This window comes from Delphinus delphis, chromosome 8, assembly GCF_949987515.2.
Source record: "Delphinus delphis chromosome 8, mDelDel1.2, whole genome shotgun sequence".
NCBI classification, from domain to species: Eukaryota; Metazoa; Chordata; class Mammalia; order Artiodactyla; family Delphinidae; genus Delphinus; species Delphinus delphis.
The window spans coordinates 63,259,027-63,285,683 of record NC_082690.1 but is presented as its reverse complement, the minus strand read 5'-3'; the positions used below and the strand labels follow the sequence as shown (position 1 = coordinate 63,285,683).

The following is a 26,657-nucleotide window of genomic DNA, read 5'->3' as shown; positions in this document are numbered from 1 at the left end:
AGGATGACAGAGGGAAAAGGGCATGAGTTTTGGAATGACACAGATCCAGACCAGAACCTCACCTTGGCCACTCTGAGCCTCAGTTTCCCCACCAGGAAAACGAGGACAATAAATCAATAGACCTCGCTGGGCTATTTTATGGACCAAATGAGAAAATGTGTACAAAGGGCTGGACACATTCTGGCACACAGGAGGGTCTCCAGACGTGGTGGTTATTAAATAATCCACAGTATCTCAAAGGTCTACATGCCAAGGCGAAGCGCTTAGGTGATTCAAATGAGTTGTTTGGTTTTATAATAGAAGGTGGAGTGTACAACTTCAAAGGTTTCACCAAGACAGGACTCGCTTGAGGGGACCGTGGGGATGGAAGGTTCTGAGCTTTTAGAGAAATGGTGCTCCTAGAACTGGGGGGTGTGAAGCGCAGTGCACACAAGGGGACACGTAGATAAGAACAGAGCAGTAGATGATCAAGCAGATTGTCTAGCGCTGGAGCTGACTAGCTGTAAGATCTTGGGAAAGTTGCCTAACTACTCTGTGCCTCAGTTTCCTCATCTGTAAAACAGTTGAGAAAATTACATTTATGCAATAGAATATTATACAGACATCAACATCATGTTCGGAGTTTTCTAATAGCATGGTATAAAATTGTGTATAAATTATCAACATCAAAATTAAGAGAGAGAGAGACCCCAAAAAGAGAAATGCCTGGAAGGAAATATTAATAGTGGTAGCTCCTGGGCAGTTTACGAATGATTTTTATTCTTTTAAATTTTTGTGGTTTAAAATTATCTATAACGGTTATTGTTTTTAGAATCATTTAAAGGTATAGAAAAAATAAAACTGAAAGTACAAACTAGATGTTAAGAAAACTCTAAGAAGTAAAGATGAAGATGCCTACAGGACCATGTGGTAACACCTGTGGGTGGCGCTGCAGAGCTCTCAGTGGAAAGGCAGGCGTGCACCCACCCACCAGAGGGAGCCTGGCCAGCTCCTCAGGCGGAAAAACTGCTTCAGGGTTTTAGAGCTTCCCGCCCCCAACCCCAAAGCGTTACGCTTCTGCCTGCATGGAAGCCTAACTGTATATGTGAAATTTCCTAATGCCTAAGCGACAGCTAATTCGACGTTTTAAAATACAACGTTCTGGCCAAAACAATAAATGTGTGGGCTGAATCCATTCCAACTATTAGAGGAAATGAAGGAGGAAACTATTAGCGAAAACAAAGGAGGGAGGGATAAAATTTATTTCACGAAAGAATGTATCGTGGGTGTCCTCTAGATAGCAAGCTCCCCAGTTCAATAGAAACATGATCTGGTTACAAAAATATGACAAGTATATATTCTGAGGAATTGCTAAAAATAAAAGCATACCTCTTTCTAGAAACTGATTATTAGAGGGGCTGCTAAATTTAAAATGATGCAGCTAAGACAATGTTGGCATTCATCTGTCCTAGGACTCATCACTCACTCGTAGAGGCCCTGCTTGGCCCAGTGTCAGCCTGGGTGGGGGGGTGGGGGGGTGCCATGGGACACAGAGAGAGGAAGGAGACTTGGCAGCCTCAGCAGCTCATAATCTCATGGGCTTTCCCCAGGAAAAGAGCCCTCCTGGATTAAATCTGTCTGCTCGCACAATCTGGGCACTGTTGCGTGTACACACAGTGGGATCAATTCCCATTCCTCAGCCTTAGGCTATGGCACACCCCAGACCCTCCCCACTGGGCATCAGAACCGCCTTTTACCTTGGTGGCCTTCAGTTTCCATTCATACTGGTTCCGTTCATTTTCCAGCTCTTCCACCTTGATTTTGAGGTGCCGGAGCTCCTGCAGTAACTCCTAGGGGGGTGACGAAGAAAGACAGAGTTCTGATGGTTAAAGAACAGGATTGCTCCTGGGATCTACAACCCTGGGTAACACATGCACAGTGGATACCAAGGCAGGAGCGACCGCGTCAGGCTCCACGCCGTGGCTGGCTCCAATCTTTAAACACGGTCCTCGTTTCAGGAAAAGCTATGTGCCCGTTACAAAACAAAGGCCAGGGAGTTCCAGACAAAAGGAAGAGAAAACTTGCTTCTTCTTTGCAGAACTTGTTCTCCCCGCTCCTTTCTGACATCTGTGTTCCCCGCGGGGTATGCCCAAATCATGCACGTATGTGTAGGGGGAAGGACAGGTAGGAGTTGGGAGCAAGAGAAACAGAGATGCAGAAATGAGGCAGCTTGTTACAGACAAAGTAGCAGGAAGCAGGCTAACAGGGAGCATCTGTCTGTGCTGGGGGTCGAGGAACCCAGGGGAGGAGGCCGGTGTTCCTGCAAGGCTTCACAGAGGAAGTGACAGCCAGGAGGATAGAAACAAAACGCTAAAAGGACAAATGCTAAGTGTGAAATGCAGAAGCCGGTCTGGGTGTTCCAGTTCAGAGGAGGGGTTGGCTTGAAGAAAGGAGGGAGGGAGGCGGCGTCCAGGGAGAGGGCAGACAGCCTGCTGGGCTGGAGCACAGGATGGGCAGCATTCAGTGGGAAACGGTGGGGCCTTACTGTAAAGGCTTTGGGATGAGAATATGAGGCGATCTGATGCCATTCTTTAGAAAGTAGGGAGCCTCTGAAGGTTGCTGAGTGGGGAAGTGACATTTAAACAACTTGCCGGTGGTGGAGCTGGAAATCAGGGCTGTATCTTCTGACCCCAGGGCCCCTGCTTTCTAAAGTACCCCTTTTTAGTAAAGACACCGCTGAGCACCCTTATCCCAAACCTAGGTTCCTTTAATGGACAAAGGGTCCTGCTGACTGGTTTCTATCAGAAAAATTAGCATAAAAGCGATTACTTCCCATAGACTTTCTGAACTCCAGATTCACATAACAAACTTCCCACAACATCTCCACGTGGATGGCACAGAGGCATCTTACGACTGTCATGACCCAAGTGTAACCCTTAATTCCCCCTCACAGACATCCCTGTCTCACTAAATGGCATCTCCATCCTGTGCCAGAAACCTGGGCTCCATCCTTGGCACCTCCTTCTGTCTTCCCCCCCCTACATACGTAACTCACCCCCCAAGCCTTCTAAATTCCACCTTCAAGGAAATCACCTGAATCTCTCTTTTATCTCAACTCTAGCATCACTAGCAGTTACTGCTGAGAGCCTGGACAGCCTCTCCACTGGTTGGTCTTCTGTCATCTTGCCCTTCTTGAAGCCATCGACCCCCATGGCATCCAGGGGAACGATACAATTACAGCACAGATCTGATCCTGGCCCTTCCCTGCTCCTCAAAAGCCCATGAACTTTAACCCACGACCAGTACGGCCCGGCCTAACCCAGCACCCTGCCTGCCTCTTGTGCTACTGTCTCTCCCCAGTTATGCTCCAGCCACGCTGGATACTTTTTAGTTCCTCTTTCTGACTTGGGCCCTCACACATGCCTCTCCCTCCCTCTGTCTGGAACTTTCTGCCAGGTTAACCCCTGCCCATCCTTCAGGACGCCACGAGCAAAGCTATTCCAACCTCTACACTTCATCAGGTCCCTCTGCTATACTCTCTTGTGGCATCTGTATAATCTTATATCATTTGCAATTAAACAGTTACTGGTGTGATGGCTGATGGCTAGTTCTCCTACACTGTGAACTCCGTGAGCTTTGCTAACCTCTGGCACATAGTTAGGTATGTGTTATTTCTTGATGAACGAACACTTGCAATTCAAGCCATCATTTAACGGACCTTTGAATCCTGAGACAATCCACCAGAAAGTTCCATTGCTTACACTTGCATTGTGCAGGGAGATTCGCTAAGATTTTCTTATAAATGAGGTGAACATTTGTTGATGCCCTTTTAGAAACGTATCTTCCAAGCTAAGGTTACTGCCTCTGTGATCTGCAACATTAGACTTTAAGGCCTGTTGTGACTTGTGGCAGATCCAGGATCATTTTCTGAGAACATTTCTGGCCCTGCCTGAGGGGACGCCAGGCCTGCTGATGGCAAAACTGAAAGTGTGCAGGTTCCTGCTGAGGAGCTGCCACTGTGGGGACACAGAGCATGATGACCTCCAGGCTCTGTGACCTCTCTGGCACATCCCCTTCCTTCTAAGCTATTTGTTGCCCATCGTGGGCTATAAACACTGGTGCACAGTGTAACTTCTTTTACAAGTCTTTCTGGGGTAACCCACTCACCAGGGGGCATGCCCAGCACCCCTCTCAGAGCTTCCCTTTCCAAATCTACACCTATATCTTGACTCTCAATTTTTTCCCCACCGAGGCCTCCTCCCCTCATGCCCAAGTCTGGGTGGAGATTTCCAACATGTCCCATAGTTGAGTATGGACCATGGCAACTTCCTACAGACATGGCTACTACGCCCTTGACTTTCCCTTGGGCTTCCAAGTCCTCTTCGATAGCGGGCCTTGGAAGCACAGGCTCATCTCTGTGCAGCTGCCACCACAAAGGACCTGGTGACACCAGCGCAAGGGGCCAAGTCCAGAATCCCAGGCAGATACACCCCATAGGGCCTCAAATGTGATCACACGGGAGAGCTTTTCCCGGAAATTCAGATGATGAGAGTTGTCACAGCCTGTGGACACTTGTGTTCTATTTTCTCACTGGGGATAAACCTCTTTAAAAATAAACTTGAGAGGATTATTTTATGATGCCATTTTTTCTTAAATTAAAAAAAAAAAAATCATGGGAGCTGAAACTTCATTTAATCTCCCAGCCCAGGAGGGAGAACCAGTGTCTGAGTCGTACCTGGGAAGGGGACCCGAAGCTTGCTTTTACACCGACGCCCCGTCACTCAGGGCACCTGACACACCTCATTCCCAGCCCTGAGAGAGACGAGTACTGCCACCGGTCAGAGGGTTGGCCTCGCCGGCTCAGACCCCGTTCAGCGAGGGTCACGGAGCTCAGCTCACATCCCGAGGGGAGCAAGTCCCAAGCTCTGCCCAGAGGTGACCACGGATCCATGTTAAGCCAGCACACGCTGTTCCAGGTAGGAGAAGCCCCAGCCCCTCCGCCAGCGAGATGCCACACACACGCATGCTCTGATATACTTAAGTGTGGTTCCTACAGGTGACCCCTCCCAACGGGCACACTCCTGGCCGCAGGGCTGGGGCCGGGCCGCACCGTCGTCGGCTGCCACCTCCTCAGGGTGGTCCCTACTGAGTGAGAGGCGCTCTTGAATCTGCCTGTGGATGTCCAGCTGCAGCCTACACATCTGCTGCTGCAGCTCACCGATCACATTCAGAACCGACTGTAGGAAGGAAGAGAGAGGAGAAGAAAAGCACGCAGGGTCAGTCAGCGCTCAGACACGGAACTCCTTAGGAGAGCAGAACAGAAGGATGGAAGTGTACGGCAGGGGGCACACAGCGGTCGCTGTCCGTGACCATATGCTCTCTTCACAGGAACCAAAAGACGTGGCATTTTCCCTGACCTGCCCCATCCGTGGGCCCATCTGCAGTATGGCCTTCGTACCATACTGGGGGCCGTCCTTGCGTGACAGCGTCTGAGGCGCAGAGTCTAGCAAGAGCGGAGATGGGATCACATACGGATGCATCCCTTCTACACTCGCCGACGCCCTCCCCAAACGTGCCAACACCTGTGCACAGGGGACATACGGCGCACAACACGCGCACGCACGCTACTACGTCCCCAGCCCTAAACGCTCCCTCACACCCGACACCAGACCTGACTCCTCTGTAGCCTCAAGAACATTTTGACCTTTTATGGCAACTTTGGAAAATAACTGCAACCCTTGGAATTCATACCTACTCGGTTCTGAATCCCTTGCGCTAGCAGCTCTGCTGGGCTTTCCTTTATCTACTCCACAGACATCTAGCGTCACTCCACAGAGACCCAAGGCCACAGTGAGCAATGGCGCTCGCAGGTGAGTGAGGAGAAACACGCAAATAGCAATCACAACAGGCTGTAAGTGCTACACCAAGAGGACCATGGGGCTTCCCGGGAGCGGTGAGTGACTAATTCCGCCTGGGTCGAGACAGAGAGATGGGACGAGTCTAAGTGACGTGAAGTAGGCGCGTTCTAGATCCCTTGCCTGTGTGGGGAAGTAAAGGGGACGAGGAGTCATGGGCCTGGCTGGCAGGGTGGAGGATGGTGCCACTCATGGCAACGAGAAACCCAAGAGCCTGGGGAAGACTGCGGGCAGCTGACGGGGCCGGGGCATGGAGTTAAGGAGACAGTTGGCAACAGATCCCGACAGAGCCTAGGGTGGGTGGCAGCCATTTAAAGTGTTTAGCCCGTCTCTGCCCACCTTTACTGACATTCTGAGCCCTGGCACCTGGTACTGGGAGGTTTGCCGCCTGGCACCATGAGAACTGTCCAGGCATGCTAGAAAGAGGTTTTCCATCCCCCACAGAAACAGTGTTTCCTAAAAGAAGAATGTAGAAGGAAATGTAGAAGGAAAACTGAGGGTCCGGATGGCAGCTTGGGTCTGAGAGAGCACTGCTAGGGCCCCTACGCCAGCCTGCTCTCCCTCCAGCGATGCCACTTGAACTGGGAGAGCTGCAGATGCAGGCATCGCCGTCATAAGCGGGCTCCTGGCCTCCCAGCCACTCTCTCCTGGAGCTAGCGCACCTGAGTTAGCCCAGAGACAGCCCCACGTTGTCTTTCCCCAGAGTCAGTCGTCAGAGGGTTGGCTTCACCTGCTCATCTGACTTTGGTAAACACCTCACACGGTGCCCTGGCACACGGAGGCCTTCGATAAATGTGAGTTCACTTTCCCCACTGCTTCTCCTTTTGCCACCAAGTGTTTGAGCCATAAGAAATGAAGGAGAGAAACCGGGAGAGCAACAGAAAACACCTCAAGGTCATGCAACACAGTTAAGGCCCACGTGACATTGATCGCTGACAACAAAAGCCCAGTGGCTCTGCACCCTCCAGCATGCTTCCCTTACTGGCCACTCTCTCAGAACCTTTAGTCTCTCCTGGTCACTGGCCCTGCCAGTCTTCACACCTGCTCTTCTCTCTCTTATGTAAGTTTCAAGAACGTCACGGCCCTCACTCTTCTCCTGTTCCCTTCATTGTTGTCTCTCTCAAGTGAGGGGTCTAGACCCGTTGGCCCTGATTTTCATCACCTCATCCCCACCCCCACTCTCCAGGCAGATGAGCTCGAGCTCTATCTCCAGCACAAAAGGGGTCAGCACCCTCCTCGCGGTCAGATCCACACACGCATCCTCTGTCCTCAGGCTGCGTGGCTCCCTCGTCTTACTCCTTACCTTCGGCAGCTCTGCACTACTCAGGTTCTCCTGGCCTCTCTTTTACTCTTTTCCTGCCAACTTATGGATTGCTCCAGTCTGTGTAGGTCTTCATGAATCCCAATGTCAACCGATCCACTTAGTTTCCTTTGGCTTCCTGTCATCACAACTTGAAGGCCTTCTAATATCAGCAGCTAAATTATGGACTAAAAATGCACACCAGGCAGGAGGACCAAAGGCAGATGACATGACCCTCTGCAAAAAAAATCTTCCTAGAGGTAGTCTTAAGATATTATTCATTATCACTTGGGTACCGATATGCCTGTTTTAGCATTCATCCTATATTCCTCTATATTATCCACAAGACTATCCCAAGCAATGTTTTCGCAGTGCCTCACTGAAGTGAGGATTTACCCAGCCTACCACTACAAGATGCACTCCTGGCCAAACCAATGAGGCCAATTAGACGTAACTTACTCTTAATGGACACAGATCCCTACTTTGTCTTCTCACAAACCATCATAGGGTTGACCTCAAACTCAGTAGACTGAATTTTATAGAACCCTTCTAACTTTCTTTGCCATTTTGAAAAAAGAGAAGGAGGAGGAGGAGAAGAAAATGGTTACTTCCAGTTTTTCAGCAACTCACTTGATTTCTCCGATTCCTTAAAATTCACTTATAAACAAGCAGCCTGGGGACTGCTGTCCTAAGTTCTGTGCACCTGTCAGAGGTATCAGTGGAACCAAGCCCATTCTTTCTTTGATCTTCTTGAGAACATAACTTTAAAGGAAAATCTTCCCATTGTCCTCAGAACTGTCCCTTTCAGTGGGGTTTGAGCTTCCTGATGCTGTTCGTGCACTTTTCTCCGTCCTTCCTACCTTTTGTACAAGCCCCTTTGAAAACTGGTTCCTCGCAAGGTACCTCTACCTTTTCCTTTTTATTGGTATATTATTTGTGAGGTTGCACAGTCAGAAATAAGTATATTTTTATGTAGTTCAATATCCTTGAGTCATCGCTTCTATTTCTGAACTTTCAAAGGTATGATTTCCAAGGTCCACAGTGCATGTCTGGCTATGCCGCGTTCTCCCCTCCCTCCCTGTCATGAACTCTCAAAATAACAATGGCCACTCTCTCAAGAGACCCATCACTTTCACTTCATAAACTAGTTTCTAGCTTTGCTTCAGCATTAGAGCCAGAGTGGCAGATTGCCTGGTTTCTTTATCTACATTCAGGGCAGAAACTATAAATGGGGGGGGGGGGGTGGAAGGCAAAAACAAAAACCAACCCTTCAATACCTAGGTGTTGGGTAGGAGTTTATTTATTTATTTATGTATTTATTTGGCTGCGTTGGGTCTTCGTTTCTGTGCGAGGGCTTTCTCTAGTTGCGGCAAGCGGGGGCCATTCTTCATTGCGGTGCGCGGGCCTCTCGCTACCGCGGCCTCTCTTGTTGCGAAGCACAGGCTCCGGACGCGCAGGCTCAGTGGCCATGGCTCACGGGTCTAGTTGCTCCACAGCATGTGGGATCCCCCCGGACCGGGGCACGAACCCGTGTCCCCTGAATCGGCAGGTGGACTCCCAACCACTGTGCCACCAGGGAAGCCCCCCTCTCCTCTCTTAATAGGTCTTTTCTCTCCCATAGGGCCGAGCCTTTTGTAGTGGTGTTTTCAATCTTGGGTCCCACATCATAAAGTCCAAGTGACACTTATGAGGTTCTAATCCCTGTTCTGTAATCTCAACTCACTTTATTACTCTTGCTTTGCCAACCGTCACAGTTTTTGTTTCGGGTCTTCCCTGGTGGCGCAGTGGTTGAGAGTCTGCCTGCCGATGCAGGGGATGCGGGTTCGTGCCCCGGTCCGGGAAGATCCCACGTGCCGCGGAGCGGCTGGTCCCATGAGCCATGGCCGCTGAGCCTGCGCCTCTGGAGCCTGTGCTCCGCAGCGGGAGAGGCCCGCGTACCCGCAAAAAAAAAAAAAAAAAAAAAAAAGTTTTTGTTTGTTTGATGGTTCTTTTCGATGTGAAACTAACTACTGGGCACTTCCCATAATCATAGTCTTTCCCACCCCATCCTACCTGTTAAACTTGTTCACAACTTTACTTAGTTGTTTCTCTCCCGCTTCCTTCATGCTCAGTTTAATACTGTCCTGCACTCTGACACATAGCAGGTGGGAATACCACCTCCACATCTGTCAAAATGTCAAGTGTGTTGGACCCTTTGACCCTTCCATTCCACTTCAATATCCTCACACATTTACTCACAATAGCATTATTTGTAAGGGCAAACACTTGGAAACAACTTAAATGTCCACCCAAGAGAGAACTGGTTAAATAAATGAGGGCATAGTCAGAGCGTAAAATAATATGTAAACATAAACATGAATGAGAAAGTTTTTTTTTAACGTACTTGATATGAAACAAGCTCTATGACTGCTCAATTAAAAAAAAGGTCTAGAATAATGTGTATCTGTGCAAATATGAGGGAAAGAATTTATCCATATAAATGTGCTTGTCCATGCATAAGATAACTCCGAAGGATACAAAACAAACTGACAACATGGGTGTCTGACTGCTGGCTGGGGAAGGAGAGGTTTTGCTGCATATACCTTTTTGAACTCTTAATTTCTGAATTGTTGGAGTACATTTCCTGTACAAACAAAAATGAGTAAATAAAAACAAGAATAATAAAACTCTCCTAAGTCAGGCCAGCTGTTCTCTGAGCAAACACAATCTTCCCAGCCTTTGCTCTGTACTCCATGTTCATCATTCCCATTGCAACAGTTCAGAAATCAGAATCCCTCCCCTTCCAAGGTCCCACCCATAGGAAGAAAGGAAGCAGGACACCTGTGCTGTAAGACATTCCATTTTCTGCCAGCAAATCCTAGAGCTCGTTTCCAGTTCTCTTCAGGCTTATGTATGTCCCTGATCAATTGGGCTGACTTCATTTCCAAGCACATGCTGGATCCCTGTTCCCCTCTAGAAAGGCTGCTCTGCTACTACACGCATAACCCTTTGGATCTCACAGAGGGATCCAGCTGCAGGCCTCCCTGCACCCCCAGTGCTTAGGGAAGCCACATGCCCTTCTCCAAGGAAGATCTCTCCAAGGGACATGCCTTTGATAGGTGGGCCACCCCGAGGTTTTCCTTTGCCCTGGATCTCTTTCCTTCATGTGCCACCCTAACTGTGGTATTTACTTTCCATGTTGGTCACTTTTCCTGCAGTCCTGCTTTTCAGGAGTGAACCCAATTGGTCCAATCTTGGGTCTCCTGAAATGACCCAGGACCACTGCGAAAGGCTCAGGAGAAAAGGTAAACAGGAAGTCCAGTATTCACCCACATCTCATAAGGGTCACCACGGACTCCTGAGCGAGGCTGGCTATCAGGATTGTCTCCATTTAACAAGAAACCTACACCTCAAAGTCCTTGGGTTTATAGACAAACATTTGTAATCACTTCCACAGCTGACTACAGGGCGGCAGGATACCTGCTTAGGATAAAGCCTGAGCCACACAGAGAAAGTTTATTTCAGATCTGGCTACCTCAGAAAAGTCCTGCCTCTTTTAAACCACAAGCAATCAGGCTTTAGGCTAAGCACATTCACTGGAAAAACAGCAGCAGTGTAGGACGGGAAGCAACATTCCCTTTATTCATACAACTACAACCTTGATGACCCCAGCTAGCCAAACGTCTCCCTCAAAATAAACAGCTCCACCACGCACATGACAGTAGTGCAGCTAGCTTCAGCAGCCCTGTCCATGGTTGTAAGTCTAGGGTGTTCCAGACAGTTACAAACAGTGGTAGAGAGTCTGAGCATACCAGTAAAGATTATGTTTAATGACAAGAATGAGAATGTTGCTTCAGGTCATATGGCCGTTGTTCCCTGATTATCACAAGTTTGAACAGCCTGAAAAACTCCTCCACGTGGAAACCTAATGTTTGTACTAGCAACTGGGAAGGGCTGTTATCGGGTAGGACTGAGGCCAGCAGCTCAGGGTCTATGGTGCCTCATGCACGAATAGTCTAATGGAAAACAAAAGCAAAGATTCGGATTGAAAAATAATCCTTCAGAAAAGAAAAAATAAAGCAAACAGTAGAATGACTGCCTTAGCTGTGCTTGGCCCAGAAGTGGGAGCTCCCCTTCCTTCCCTAGAAAGGAACTGAGCTGCTCCAGCTCGGTACTAACTCAGCATTCTGCCACCATGGACTGACTCTCGTGCCCACACACACCCATGCGTGGGTCCATGTCCCCTACAGTGACTGGTTCAGAACCAGGCACGTGACCCAAATTGGCCCACTGATATGCAATCCTGGGGTTTTGCTGGAATCTTTGAGAGAGAGAGAATGTCTCTCTCTGCCGAGGTTGCCAGGCTAGTAGGATCTAAAGCTGCTGACGGCCATCTTTGTCACCACATACAGAGAGCCTTCCTGAGAATAAGGCTAAAACAGAACCGAATGAGACACTAAGCCTGATTTCTAAGACACGGTAAAGCCAGCTGGATCTAGTGATATCAGCTTTTTAAACCCTAGACTATTCCAGTTGTGTGACCTAATAACCCTCTCCCTCTTTCCTTTCTTTCTTTTCCTTGTTTCCCTCGCTCCCTCCCCTCCCTCCCTCCCTCGGTTTTGAGTTGTCTCTGCCACTCTAAGCCTTCTTACAGAGTTTATTCAATTCTGCCCCCAAGCCTGAATGTATATCCCCACGTGATCACACATTTTGAAACATTGGTAAAATAATTCTAAACCTGTAGAAAATCTAATTGCTTCTCCCTGAACATTTAAGAAGCACAGTCTATTTAACTAACACTTCACACAGATAAGCTTTGACTCTGCGTGAACGTAGAAGTCAATAATGTAGCTAGGTCGACATTTACATTTCTCGCATGCTTAAAAACACAATCAGTAAGTAACTGATAAAAGCTAGTTATCCAGCACTACGCTAAGGACGACACACATACATTATCTCATTCCTTCCTCGGAACAACTGAGCAAACAGGAAGTACCGCTATCTCCATTTTACAGAAGAAGAAATAGAGGTTTGGGAGGTTAAATTACTTGCCTAAGATCGCAAACCTACTGAGTAGCTGAGTTTGGATTCCAGCCAAGAGGTCGGATTCAAAAGCCTGCATTCTTCATCACTAGAAGATAGTGTCCTCAGCGTAACGGAGATAAATTTTCTTTTGGCAACTATACTTCTTCCTAATGAGCATGTTCTCAAAAGCAATGCAAGGAATATGCCCCACATATTAGAAGTGTCTCAATCACCAGTGTTTACCCAGTAAACACAGAAATGTGCCAGGTTTCCGGGCATGATGGTGTTGGTGCTTAACTGAATGGAACAATGTCCACCTTTAGATGTTAGAGGTGCCTGAATGGAAGAGAGGATGCCAGATCCTATGATAGAGACTTAGCTTTGGTGATTTTTTTTTCGACTTCATCACACAGTTACCCATTTTACAGATAAAGAAATTGAAGTTCAGAGAGATTAAGTAGTTCACTTGCTGAAGTTCAAAGAGCTATTAAGCATTTAGGTCCGTAATTGAGCCAAGGTGTTTCTAAACCTAAAGGCTATTCTTTCCACAGCTCACAATGCACAGTGTACAAATACAGGGAACTTGTAGGTAGAGGCACACGGAAGGTGGTTATCTAAGGTTAAAATGGACTGTTCTGAGCTCTGAGCCTAGAATTTATCCAAAACATTTATCCAAAAAAAGAGTCTGGCATGCTGTAGTCAATGGCATATGGAGCCTGAGAAAACAAAAACGAGATACAGGAAAACATTCTAAGAGAAAGCCTGTGCATGGGCTCACCCATAGGAGCCATCAGGAGGAAAGAAACACATAATCTAAGGGTTGCATCTGGGTCTGTGAAATGCACATCAAAGAATGTCTCTAGACTCCATGGACAACGATGCTGGCTTACTGAGCAGCTGACTTCATCCCAATACGCGGTCATTACCTTGGCTCTCACAGAAGACATCTTGGTCTCTCCAAGTCTTGTCTGATCCTTCCCCCACTACTGCTTCCCTTTCCATCCTTGTCAGCAGCTTGAGGGAGGATACAGCCTTAGAGCCAAAACTGGGTGGTTTGGGCACTGCTGAAATCTGCAGCCACAGCAAAACCTGATAACTTGGTATTAACAGATCATTGTGTCTCTGGTGCATAGATGTTTCTGGCACCCAGTGGCTGCCAGGCTTGGGGTTGACCAGATGGGCCGAAGCCACATTAGGCTAGCTTCCCCTGATCTGAGCTTTGGACAGTATGGGTACCCCTAGAAGGTGGTGTATCACACTCACCTCTGCTTTTTTCTGCTTCTCTTCCTGCTCTCTCTGCTCCTTCTCCATGCCCACCAGCTTGAGCTTCAGCTCAGACACTTCAGTCATCAGATCGAGCTTCTGAGTCTCAAGAGATGTACGACTTAGCAGCTCCTGCAGGCAAAAACAGACCTCAAAATCATAAACCTCCATGGCAATAAGAACGACTCTACCTCCATCCATAGGACATAAGGCAATCTCTACATTGTACGATGAAACCGCTACATCTGAGCCACGGTCCTATAGGGGACAGACCTGGGCTGATGCTGGGTCACTCAAGGGTAGCATGGCCCGATGCTACCCACTGTGCTCTGGGAGTCAATGTGAGCTACATTTCTCAAAAAGCACATTTGTCCATAGAAACCATCATTCATTCTTTCCAGGTAGAGAAAAACGGATGGGTCTGCTCAACGAATGAAATTTCTCCATGTCTATTTTTAAGGCAAAGCAGCAGATCCTCTCCACCAAAACAAACAAAGGACCAGCTTAGGTTAACATTACATTTTTCAAAACCAAAGTTTCCATGTCACCTCCTGGGCTCAGTCAATATTCAGCCCAGTCTTCCACACATGTCATTGGAAGACCTTACTGCAAGGAACCTAGAAGGGAGCTAGGACATAAAGTAGATATTCAATGAGTATTTATTGAATGGTTATAGTAGAATCTTATTTATGTGATATGTATCTTTCCTAGAATGTAAATAAGAAAATTGTTCTTTGCTTATTTTGAGGACAGACTGGGGAGGTTATTAGTAGTCCTGCCAAGCCTAAAACAGTAGCAGACAACAACCTGTCATTAATATATACACTTAATAAGCATAAATAAGACAAAACAAAGGTGATAGGTGAAACACCTGCTCAGCACTACTAGGAATTATGAAGGACCTCAAAAGCCAGGAGCACTTCCCAAAGTCCTGGGGTAACATTTCTCCATTGGCAAAAGGCGATGTTGTGTGAGATCCCAAATCTTGGCACCTGGAGACATTGGATACACAGGTCCTGGCAAGGAGACCATGATATGATGCTAGGAGGGTAACCGGCCAAATGAGCTGATGGAAAGGACACAACATCCCGCCAAGGTCTGAAATTTCCTTATCATCTTGGGCAACCCAACCCTAGTACAAGAACAGTCATTTCAACAATCTGACCCTACAGCCATGCTTTCACGTTCTGAACTGTCCTCAACTCATAAAACCAAACCGCATGGGTCAGAGATTTTAACTTGGAAAACATGACTCCCTGGGCAAAAGGCCATCAGTACCTCAGAAAGGTGGGCTACAAACTGTCCGTCTGCTAACCTGAGGGAGAGCATCCAGAAGCCAAGGAATTCAGCAAAATGAGCTTAGTACTGGGCTGAGGAGCCCAGCTCTTCCTGGGCCAGCCAGACGTGAAGCTGGCTTACAGGGCAAAGGCAGCAGCAGTGCCATGCCAGAACTGCGGGCTGCTTGGTCAGGAGGACTTAGCCAGCTAAGTATGTCCAGTGTTGGGACTGGGGGTGGGTGGACAGAGATGCGCTGAGTGCCTCCCCTGTGCTAGACACTGTTGGGTACTTTACATACATCCTCTCAGTAAACCCTCCCAGGGATGTGGCAGTCAACATTACTATCCCTATTTTACAGATGAAGAAACGGGCCCAGAGACTGGCCTGTCTTGGCCAAGGGCACACACCAATCAACAGCAGAGTTAGTTTTAAAACCGAAGTCTGTTTGGCTTCAAAACTCATTTCTGTTTAATGTATCCCATTGTTTCCCAAACAGAGAAAGAAGTCCAAGAATTTCAAGGGAAATAAAAAAATACATGCTGGGGCTTCCCTGGTGGCGCAGTGGTTGAGAGTCCACCTGCCGATGCAGGGGACACGGGTTCGTGCCCCGGTCCGGGAAGACCCCACATGCCGCGGAGCGGCTGGGCCCGTGAGCCATGGCCGCTGAGCCTGCGTGTCCGGAGCCTGTGCTCCGCAATGGGAGAGGCCACAACAGTGAGAGGCCCACGTACCGCAAAAAAAAAAAAAAAAAAAAAAAAAAAAGTGTTGAAAAAAGCCAATCAACAAATATTCACTGAGCCCAGGAAAGAGCTGCTCAAACTGTTAAGAATTTGTTGAACACATACTGTCTACTAGGGCCTGGTGCTAAGGCTACGCAGGCCATAAAAGGCCCAAAAATGTTCTTCCCTGGGTGAGGAAGATGGGATTTCTGGGTCTTGAGTATCTTAAGATATAATCCTTCCTAATGCCGCCTGCTCGTTATGAACATCCTTCTCCCTCTTCCCCACCTTCCCCTTTGCCTCCACCACCTCATTCTGTGTCTTTCTCTCCATCCTTTCATTTAGCTGTTTTGTTCCAGAAATGATTTGAGGTAGTTTGCAAAATAGACAACTCAAGTTAAAAAATAGGGCTTCCCTGGTGGCGCAGTGTTGCGAGTCCGCCTGCCGATGCAGGGGACGCGGGTTCGTGCCCCGGTCTGGGAAGATCCCACATGCCGCGGAGCGGCTGGGCCCGTGAGCCATGGCCGCTTGGCCTGCGCGTCCGGAGCCTGTGCTCCGCAACAGGAGAGGCCACAACAGTGAGAGGCCCACGTACCGAAAAATAAATAAATAGAATAAACCGTAAAAATTAAAGCGGGTAAGGAAAGAAGGTGAAGCCAGAGTGACTGTCGGCATAAAACTCATACCCTAAGGTTCTATTCACAGCTGGAGATGGAGTACAATGTGTTTGTGAGCTTCCCAGCCAGCAGTGCAAAGGGAAAAAGGGACGATTCTAGAACTCAAGGTCCATGGGATAATAACAATTGCTTTGGAGTGCTAAGAACTCAGAAAATCTTCTTCCATGAGACTTCCATCATTTGTTCAACTACCAGATGCCAAGGCCTAGGGATAGGAGAGTTAAAAGTACAGCCCCTGTTGAGCTCCTGAGTCTCTTAAAAAGGTATTTAATGCAGTTGTCTACTGACCAGCATTCAAGATACTGCCTCGGTGGAATGTAAAAATGCCTCAGAAGGCATCTCTCTTGAAAGCTAAGAATCTACTCTGCTTTCATGATTTCCAGAATCCCTCTGGCTGTTTTAACTGCCAGGTTGTAATTGGTCATACCAATGTTCCAGTTAATGAGGATAATATTCTAATTGGTTGCATTAAAATTCCAATGGCCATTCCAATTGGTCATGCCAGGGTTCTGATTGGTCACACTAACATTCCAAGTGGACATTTCAATTAGACACACCAAAGTTTTAATGAGAAGCCTGGGGCTGCTTAATTGCACACAGTCCACTGATAACAAAACTTCTCCTTACTGTCTCCTAGATTCTATTAGCATGTGCTTCCCCCTTTCATTATCATCACCCCTGGTCCTTGTCATCAACAAGTACTGTCCTACTCCCTGAACTCAAAATCAGCCTTTGACAGCCTTATCCCAGCCCAGCCCCACTTCCCCATCTCCAGGCCCGGCAAGGCCTCCAGCCACTGTTATGTACTGTGACCTCTATCCTAGTTGTCTTAATAGGATTTAAATACCCTACATTCTAAACTGCTCTTTCTACTTCCAGCAGAAACCGAACCCTGACATTTGCATGACATGACACGTCCTTCCCAGTCCTCTCAAGTAGAGGCCGTTCTGCTCCAGCAACCCAACTTACAGAACACCTTTCTCCCAGTTCAACACTGCTTCTTCCAGATCTCCTACCTCTGCCCTCCTCCTCCTCTAAGGCAGCACCATTCAGTTAAGTCACGTTTTCCCCAAATACCCAGACCCCAAGATAGTCCCCCATTTCCACTGATTATCCTTGTTAATCAATCTTTCACTCAGGGTTCACCCTGGTTTCACATTTCTTGACCTTGACACCGACAGGCTTTGCTTCCACCTCAGTTCAGCTTCTCAGTAGTATGGCCACAGCCTGACCCTCGTCTTGATCCGGAACATGTGTCCTTCACTTCTAAAATCTTCAACTCTGAAATTCTCTCCTCTGGCCACAATCCTCTGACTTTTCAACTGGCCCATTTAGTCACTCAAATCATCTTCAATTTCTTCTTCTGTGGCTACCAGTTACTTAACAACTCCCTATTTTCCTAGTTTATCAACTTCCTTTAAGTAGTATTTGCCTCCTTACCCACCCTGTACCTTAAGGCTTATCATTTCAGTTGTATCATTTCTGCATCAGAAAATTCTTCCTGACTCATCCTTGCCCCTAGATCTGAAGTGTACTCGCTTCACCAGCACCCACTCCATGCCAAACCTCAAAGACTTCTATGTTTCCACTCCCCACGGCCTGAGAATTGCTGGTAAGTCACTTAATGATGCCAATTGGTTTCCACACAAATTCACGCTATCTAATTACAGCCGATCTTCCAACACTGCCTGGCAAAACTTATATTCATCTCTGGCTGGTTCCTTTCAGAGATTGTTCCAGATCTTTTCCATTCTCCTCGAGCCCTAAACCCCACCCTATCCCCTTCTTCTCCTTAAATAACCTATTTACTGAAGATATCATCTGATCAGTCACTGAACTTACATCCTTCCTATTTCAAAGTTTCCCAGAATCGTCTCTCATTCCTCTCTCCTGAATCCGTGTCTTACAGAAGGCAAGCCTGCACCTCCTTTCCGAGGTTAGTCTGACATAACTGCACACAGCCGACTTCTCTGTCAGGTTCTTCTGTCTTTAAAAACTGTTCCCAACCCAATAAGTTTCCAGGTTGCACATTAAAAGCACATGTTAAAGGACACAAAGATTCCAGAGTTTGCTGCTGAGTTGCTCCACCTGACCCACCTTCCTGTTGCTGACCAGTCTTCCATGCCATCCTCATGCAGCTTGAATGAAGATTCAGGTAACTCCCTGGTTAACCAGTAGCTTTTGGCTTTGTTCTCCGAGTCCTGGTCCTGTTTCTCCCTCTAGCCGGTAGTGCAGAACGCCGCCTGCTCACAGGGACCTGGGCCCTCCCTCCCCTCTGTACTGCCTTTGAGGAAGTTCTCACCAAGTCTACACTACTCTGGGGTAGGCCCATTAATCATCTGCTCTGACAGGCATTTAATCTCTCCCTCACCATCAGCTTCCATCCCTCAGGCTATAAACATGATCAAATTTCTGACATTCGAAAGAACCTTCCCTCTTGACCTTCCTTCCCCTCCAGGGACCACCATCAGCTCCCTAGTGCTCAGGCTAGGCAAACGCACTCCGAGTGTGATGTGAGCGTGAACGCCAGCTTCTTCTCCTCCCTCCCCTCTCCCCCTCACAGCCAAGCTCTGAAAAGCATAATCCACTCTTTGCTGCCTCTTCTTCCTCATCTTCCTGTCGCTTACTCAGGAAAACGTCTGCATGTCTGCAACCCAGCTTCTGCCTTCCCCAGAGCACAGAAACAGCCCTGCCTCTGGGACCAGCGTCCCCACTTTCCGAGGCAACTTTCACCTCTCAGCTCTCAACCCACTGACTCACCCTGCCTCCCCTCATTAGTGCGAGCCCACCCTCCCTTTCCATTTTCCTGACCTCTTTCTTTCTGTCTTTATTTTGGCTGCACAGGGTCTTAGTTGCAGCGTGTGGGATCTTTAGTTGCAGCATACGGGATCTAGCTCCCCGACCAGGGATCGAACCCGGCCCCCCTGCATTGGGAGCACGGAGTCTTAGCCACTGGACCACCTGGGAAGTCCCCTTTTCCTGACCTTTCTTTTTTCTCCTTTGTCTTCGCTGCTGGCATCTTTTATTCTGTCTACCCCTTAAGAGTAACATTCTTGGATCCTCAGCTCCCATCCCCAAGACCGCAGTGATCTGGTCCAGCCTGTTTGTCCAGAGCACGAAGCTTGGCACCTACTGAGACCTGCAGGGTGGGATCCTGCTGGGATCTCTTGGAATCACAGAGCTACTGTAATGGGGTCGGGGGGGAATGGGGAGGCAGGGGGCTGGAGATAAGGGCCAGAGGTTTCATAAGCAGCAGGAGTGTCTGCTCTCCTCATTGGTTCAAGGCTGCCTGTGTAAATGAGAGAGGGCAAGGGATGAGCGGGGTGGTATGGGAGGACGGTGGTTTGTGTTTCTTACTAGGCAGGACCATGAAACTGGGTAATGAAGAAAACCAATTAATAAAATTATCACTCACCCCCTCACTTCACCACTACCAATAACCTCTTCCAGAAGGACAAATACATCTCCTTTCTGGGAGGTGAAAAAGAGCCTCCATCTCAGAGCAAACCATCATTTCCTTTTCCCAAAGCTCAGTGTCTGACTGGAGCTGATAAAGAGAATTTGCCTTTCAACTTTGCTCTCCTTAAAGGGCCACATCTTGAAGCGATTACTTCCAACTTTAAGTGTGGAACCTGACCCAGGGAGTTTCTGACCAATGACAGGGGACTGGAGCCAGACTGGCAACCTGAAACCAGAATGAAAGAACAGGCCATGGAACGACTTGAAAGGAAAAGTATGTCCCTCTGTCCTTTGAAGTAAGAGGCCTAGGCCTTGCCGGGAAGCCTTTCAGGGAGAGGGGCTCGTAGTCAACCTGGGTTTGAGTCCAGTCTCAGTCCCCACTAACTAAATCGTCTCTCTGAACCTCAGTCCCCTTATCTGTTAAAAAAAAAAAAAAAACAAGAAACAAAAAAAAAAGGTAAAGCACCTACCTCACACTATGGTCTGGAGATCCAACATCAAATGAGATAAGTTGAGGAAAGCAGTTATCTCTGCCTCACAAATCTCCCAGGGGGAGTTTTAGGGAATAAGTAGCAAATCCCCTTTTTCTTCGCTCAAGTGTCCTGTCTCCTCGGACAGATTTGTGCTCCCACAGGGTCAGGTGCATAGCTCTGTTTAATATCCTTCCTGAGGTAGAAACACCTCCCTAAAGGTGCTCTCCGGGAATTTATGAGCTGGGTGCTGACAACGCTTTGCTGAGTTCACACGCCTGGGCACACTGTTCCCTCACTCGACTCAAGGGCAGGGACTGGGCCTGTGTCCTGGGTCCCGTAACCCCCTGGCCATTGTGTGATAGTCCAGTTTTGTCCAGTTTTATACATTCTTTTTTTTTTTTTTTTTTTTTTTTTTTTTTTTTTACAGTACACGGGTCTCTCCTGTTTCGGAGCACAGGCTCCGGACGCGCAGGCTCAGCGGCCATGGCTCACGGGCCCAGCCGCTCCGCGGCATGTGGGATCTTCCCGGACCGGGGCACGAACCCGTGTCCCCTGCATCGGCAGGCGGACTCTCAACCACTGCGCCACCAGGGAAGCCCAATAGTCCAGCTTTAACAAAACCGGAACAACTGTACTACAGCTCTAGGAGGTGGGCAGTGCAGAGTCCACACTGTCATCTCTGTTCTCTATAAATAAGAACACAGGTTCACTGACTTCCCCAGATCAACCACAAGCGGTGAATCTGCAGAAAGTCACATCCATGGACTCCAAATCCCCTAAATTTGTCACTCCACACCTCACCTAAAAGGCAGCCAACACAATGAGGTTGCCTGACACCTGGGGCTCTGGGTCAGGTTGGAGGACTGAGATAGAGCCTGGTGTCCTTCCATGTTTCCCCAAAGCTGGGCTGTGTCCTCACAAGGAGCTTTGCATCCTTTCTTCCTCCCCGCTTGGGTTCGCTACCCTGTCTTCTTTCTGGCACTAAACATGGCTGCTGCTCTTGGCACTGATCACACCTGTCAAGGGCCAGCCTCTGGAAAGTGTTCCATTTGGCTGCCAGCTCTGTATAAGGCCTCTTCTCCACTGGACAGCATTGGCTTCCCTCCCTGAAATCATCACCCGCTGGAGAAGGGTCAGTGATCAGAGGCAGAGGAGCTTGTTGTGCAGGAACTGACAGAACCCCAGAGAACCCATGGAGGCCACTTTAGAAAAAGTCACCAGGGACTTCAAATACATCACAGAGCATAAGGAACTCTCTCTGTGATAGATTTTTTTGCCAACATGGTCTAGGCCAATCACAATGGGGAGGGCGCTGGTCCACACGTGTGTTCCTGGGGTGTTATTCTGGGATCTGGGCTCGGATAGTTCAGTGTGCAGCCCTCAAAGATGCAGCTGGGCAACGCCTTGACCTGCTTAAAATGGAGATGAAGGGCTTCCCTGGTGGCGCAGTGGTCGAGAGTCCGCCTGCCGATGCAGGGGACATGGGTTCGTGCCCCAGTCCAGGAAGATTCCACGTGCCGTGGAGTGGCTGGGCCCGTGAGCCACGGCCGCTGAGCCTGTGCGTCCAGAGCCTGTGCTCCGCCACAGGAGAGGCCACAACAGTGAGAGGCCCGCGTACCGCAAAAAAAAAAAAAAAAAAAAAAAATGGAGGTGAAAATGGACTCAGGCTGTGGGCCTTTGAAGACCCACTTGAACACTTCCTGGTAGATGTCTCTTCCTAATGGGGAAGGCTCCCTGGGGAATCTAGATAGCTCAGTGAGTCAGAGACCATATCAGAGTAGGTGTTTCCACAGGCAGCTCCAAGAGACGCTTGCAGCTACCCCGTTCCCACCCTGTGTCCTGCAACAGGCTGCAGACAAGAAATATTTTGCCCTCAAATGTGTCTATAATCTATGCGTGGCTCATGTGGCCCTGCCTCTGTGCTGATTCTGTTTGGTCCTGGTTTGCCTGTCTAACCCCATGGATCTTCATGCTCTCCCTTTCTAGAGGCCAGATGGGTTAATGTGTAGAAGAAAACAGATGAGAGCTAAGAGATCAGCACTTAGCAGGGGACCAGGCCAAGCCAGGCTGAGGGGTCCATGGCTCGTGAGTCGGGTGGGGAACATTGCTCAGAACAGCTGTCGGGAGAGACAGCGCAGTGGGGTTTGGAACCCATGGACGCACAGGGTTTGGACGATACTGGCTGGGTCTGGGTTTCCTTAAGTCCCCCCAGAGGTCTTCTAGCCAGCCAAGGGGGCGAGTCTGGAATAGAGGTTGCAGACTGGATCTGTGGGCCAGGCTTGGCCTAGAGGTACAATAAATATTGTGTGGTTCACACAATACTTCTTTTTCATTTAAATTAGTTGCCAATGTTTTTAAAATAGAAAGACTGATCTTTAAATTTTTACATCTGGATTTCCAGCTTCTTGTGAAAAGCAGTAATGGGCCTCCACGGGTGGTCAGCTAGAATTGCTGGCTCCTTTAGAAAGGATGTTTTCAGTGTGTAAGGGCTAGCAGGAGCTGCCTCCCCACGGGAAGCAGTGTCAATAGGCAGTCAGGAGGCCCCACGCTGTGACAGTGAAAGCATCTCCTTCAGAGCTCCTCAGGCCTTTAACAGGAGGCCAGGCTTGGCTCAGGGCTGGCAGAAAGAGGCAATTGTGGACTTCCCTGGTGGCGCAGTGGTTGGGAGTCCTCCTGCCAGGGCAGGGGACACGGGTTTGAGCCCTGGTCCATGAAGATCCCACATGCCGCGGAGCAGCTAAGCCCGTGCACAACTACTGAGCCTGCGCTCTAGAGCCCATGAGCCACAACTACTAGAGCCCATGCTCTGCAGCAAGAGAACCCCCCGCAATGAGAAGCCCGCTCACTGCAACAAGAGTAGTCCCCACTCACCGCAACTAGAGAAAGCCCGTGCATAGCAACAAAGACCCGACGGAGCCAAAAATAAAGACCCGACGGAGCCAAAAATAAAGACCCGATGGAGTCAAAAATAAAGTAAATTAATTAAAAAAAAAAAAAAAAAAGAAAGAGGTGATTGTTTGCCTCCATTCTCTGCCTTAAGGACGTGAGTCATGCTTGCTCCTACCATGAGCCCTGGGGCCCAGGATATCACAGTCTAACCAGGCAAGTCTCTGCCTATCCCCAGTTCAGAGGACACTTACGTATGTACTCCACGCTATATATAGATGGCATCACATCAGCATTGTGATGCAAGAATTAAGCGTCTTTTCAAACAGTATCAAGCAGATTTCCGGAAAGCATTACCATGTGCAGAACATTCAATGTGGCCTTTAGAGCTGGCAACCCAATGATCTCCAGTTCAGGCACCACCAAGCCCAGAGAACACATGAGTGGGAGCGGAGCCTCAAATGCCTATGACATGAACTCAGAATTCTCCAGGAAAGTACTGCACACTCCTTTCATTTTACCCTTGAAAGGCTGAGAGAATACAGTCAAAGTTATGGGCATAACAATAACTTGGTTAAGTTCAGGAAGATCTTTCAACCCCAGAGGTAGCAAATAAGAGCTACTGCACTCCAGAAGATAGCAAGCCAACACGTTCACCTCTACGGTACATGCAGACCACACGACCGCGACCTCGGCCACAGCACACAAGAAAGAAGATTTAGAATAAACAGGATATAAGGGGCAGTTGAGCTTAAGACTTTTTTAAAAGTCTAAAATCCAGTCTATGAGATAATGCTTAGAAGGATAAGACAACCTCAGAGAGCTCAGGCACCACGATGGGGCCATTTTCTGACCTCCGATCGTGTGGTTACTCACCAGGCACTGCCTTCCTGAAACATCAGTCTTCTGCCGTTTTTCTGACATGTTCCCTTCCACATGCAAATTTTCTTGGTCTCTGTCTAGGTTTTTTCTTTTTTTTTTTTTTTTTTTAACAGCCCCTCCGTCATCTTCCTCCCTGGTCCCCACCCCAGAACTGCATCTTTTGCTGTCTTGAAAATATAATCTAGTAGGTTGTCCCATGCACTCTTGTGAAAATGCTCTTGTGCCATTTGAGATTTTTTCCATCAGGCTATTTTCTTTCCTGGGTCTTCAAAAGAAAGATTCAACTTTTAAGAGTAAATAAAAAGAAAGATTCACTGCTGTTGCTACTCGGATTTCCAGGGAATACGATAAGCAAGAGAAACGGCATACCATTTAAACAGAAAATCAAATGGGGCCAAGAACGTGGTAACTTATTAATCAGCAATGAAAGGATAAACTAATAACAGCTTCCAAGCTGTCAGAACTAGTTTCTACAAAGACATTTGCATAAAAATATTGATTTTAAAAGAAGTTCTTCAAATGCACTCAAAGCTAAGAAGCACCTAGAAACTAAGATATTTACCCCTAAGACCAAAGGTCATATTCAAAGCTTCTGTTCATTACTATGCTATGGAGAAACAATTTGAATTTTATGCTGACCAAAGCAATTAAAAAAAAAGTTAGAGCTTGGGGGATGGGGGAGGGAGATTATAAGCAGTCTTCTAATTGAACCCACTCATTTTAAGAAATGGACTTTCATTCCTTAAATAATTAGTGAGCACCTTTTATGTGCCAAGTACTATGCCAGGACCTACAAAGCATACACCCATAAACTTCAGTCATGGTTTATTTTTCAAAATAACTGAAGTGCAAAAATGATGCAAGTTAAGGAAATTAGATATATGACTAGAGTTCATAAAATAAAATTTCTAATTAGCATCTCAACAGATTCTGAAAAGACTTGATAAAAAGTCAACACCACTTCCTAAAAATTGCAGCTCGTTATTTACAGTGGGGTCAGACTGTTCAAGAAGAGTCAGTTCAATTATAATACTTTTGCTAAAAAAAAAAGTAAAAAAGGTCTAAGTGATATTAAAGACAACGATACAGCAAAATTTAAAAGTGGGAAAAAAACTCACTCTATGACGTTAAGCATAGAAAAGCTGAGGACTAAATCATATCTCTGGTGCAAATAGTGTTTTGTATATTATATGTACCTATAACAAAAAGGCCCAAAGAGAAACAAGGAGACATTTAAGAGATGTTTCTGAATGGTAGAAGAGCAGCTAATTTTTTTCATTTTAATATGTATTAAATTATATTAAAATTTTATGTAATATGTGATCAATTTTATCAAAGAAAGCCACACAGAGTGAGAGGGGAAAGAGTGAGGGAAGGAAAGAGGCACAAAATAAGTTAATCGACTTTCGAAAACCCCAGATGCCACTTACAGGGCAAAGGCGACAACAGTGCCATGCCCGAACCGTGGGTTACTTGGTTATGAGGCGTTAGCCGGTTAAGTGTGTCCGGTGTGGTTGGTGTGATAAGATGAGGGGGACATGGCCAGCAGAGAGCTCTGCACTGAACCAGGCCAGGAGAAAGTGCCCTGGGAATCTGTCAAACCAGCCCAACAAGTTATTCCTCCCAGGCCAGCCCTTCCCTGCCCTCCCCCCCTCCGGTTTCACCTGCTGTGTAAACACCACAGGCTAAGCAGCCAACCCTCCCCTCCAGGCAGGACGGGAATGGAAGCAGCGAGCTCTGTAACGTGGACCCAGAAAGGGGCTTGCCCGCGTGAGCGGCTGCAGGACCCAAGGCCCTGGGTCCCACCCACCCTTACCTGTTGAAGCATCTCTTCAGCAGCATTGAGTTTCACCTGGTGTCCTTCCAGACACACTTCCAGGTCCCGAATCTTCTCTCCTTGGGCTTCCACTTGGTCTGTGAGGACGCTCACCTGTCCCAGGAAATAAAGCAAGGGTGGAGGCTGGGACCGGCTCCCCGCTGGAGGGGAGCCGTGAAGCCACGCCACTGATTCTTGATGGGAGAAGAGTGGCTGCTGGTTTTGGTGGGTGGTAAGTGGGGAAAGTGTCCTGGATGAAGGGAACCCCGGTTGTTTTCTCACCTGGCCGGGAAGTCCCAGCCACCACCTGGACCAGGTTGGTCACATTTCCTGCTCTTGACAGACTCAGGAGAAAAACACCCAGCAGCCACGAGAGCAGCCTCTGGGCTGGCCTCTGGCTCCTTGTGCCTCTCACAGAGCTCCCTTGGGCAGCCCGACCTCAAGGAATAACTCAGCTGGCTCGCCAGGGCTCCTGCCACCTCATGTGGAAGCGCGATCCAAACTTCTGTGCAGAGTAGCCAATGACCTTACCCCTCTCATCAGGGTGTGAGGACAGCTCACCTATCGGGCGAGGGTTCTGAAGCAATTAAGGAATGCGGGACGTAAAGGGCATGTATTAGCACTGACAAAACTTGGCTGCAGGAAGGTTTTTGTGCTTCACAGGCCAAAACATGACTAAGTCATAAATATACACAAGCCACGCTGCACATACAGTGGCAGGAAAACAGTCGTCTTTCTGAAGAACATCGAGACTATCTCTTGGAATTGTTAGCAAATAAAAATCCATTTACGATAAATCATTTAAATTATACCCTAAATACAGACTGAGAAATTTTCAAAGCCTATCAGCAAACAGCCTTTTCCTTATTATTAATCCTTTTCCATATTACTATTAAATAATTATTATTAAAAGGTGCCTCAGAGCAGGAAGAGGAAGAAAGCATGAGTGACCTCCCCCAAAATAAAGAAATCAAGGACTGGTAAATTGAGATCCCTTATAGCCTTT

The 26,657-nt window shown here is 47.9% G+C and overlaps 1 protein-coding gene across 1 annotated transcript in view; it reads right to left on the bottom strand.

The window, feature by feature from the left end:
- The window catches only part of PPFIBP2 (PPFIA binding protein 2), a 117,741-nt gene that overhangs the window by 34,424 nt on the left and 56,660 nt on the right, over positions 1–26,657 (bottom strand). The window contains exons 5-7 of the mRNA XM_060018439.1: positions 25,652–25,765; positions 13,462–13,593; positions 1,737–1,829 (exon numbers count right to left, since the gene is read on the bottom strand). Coding sequence (XP_059874422.1) covers positions 1,737–1,829; positions 13,462–13,593; positions 25,652–25,765 — 339 coding nt within the window. The remainder of the gene's footprint in view (positions 1–1,736; positions 1,830–13,461; positions 13,594–25,651; positions 25,766–26,657) is intronic.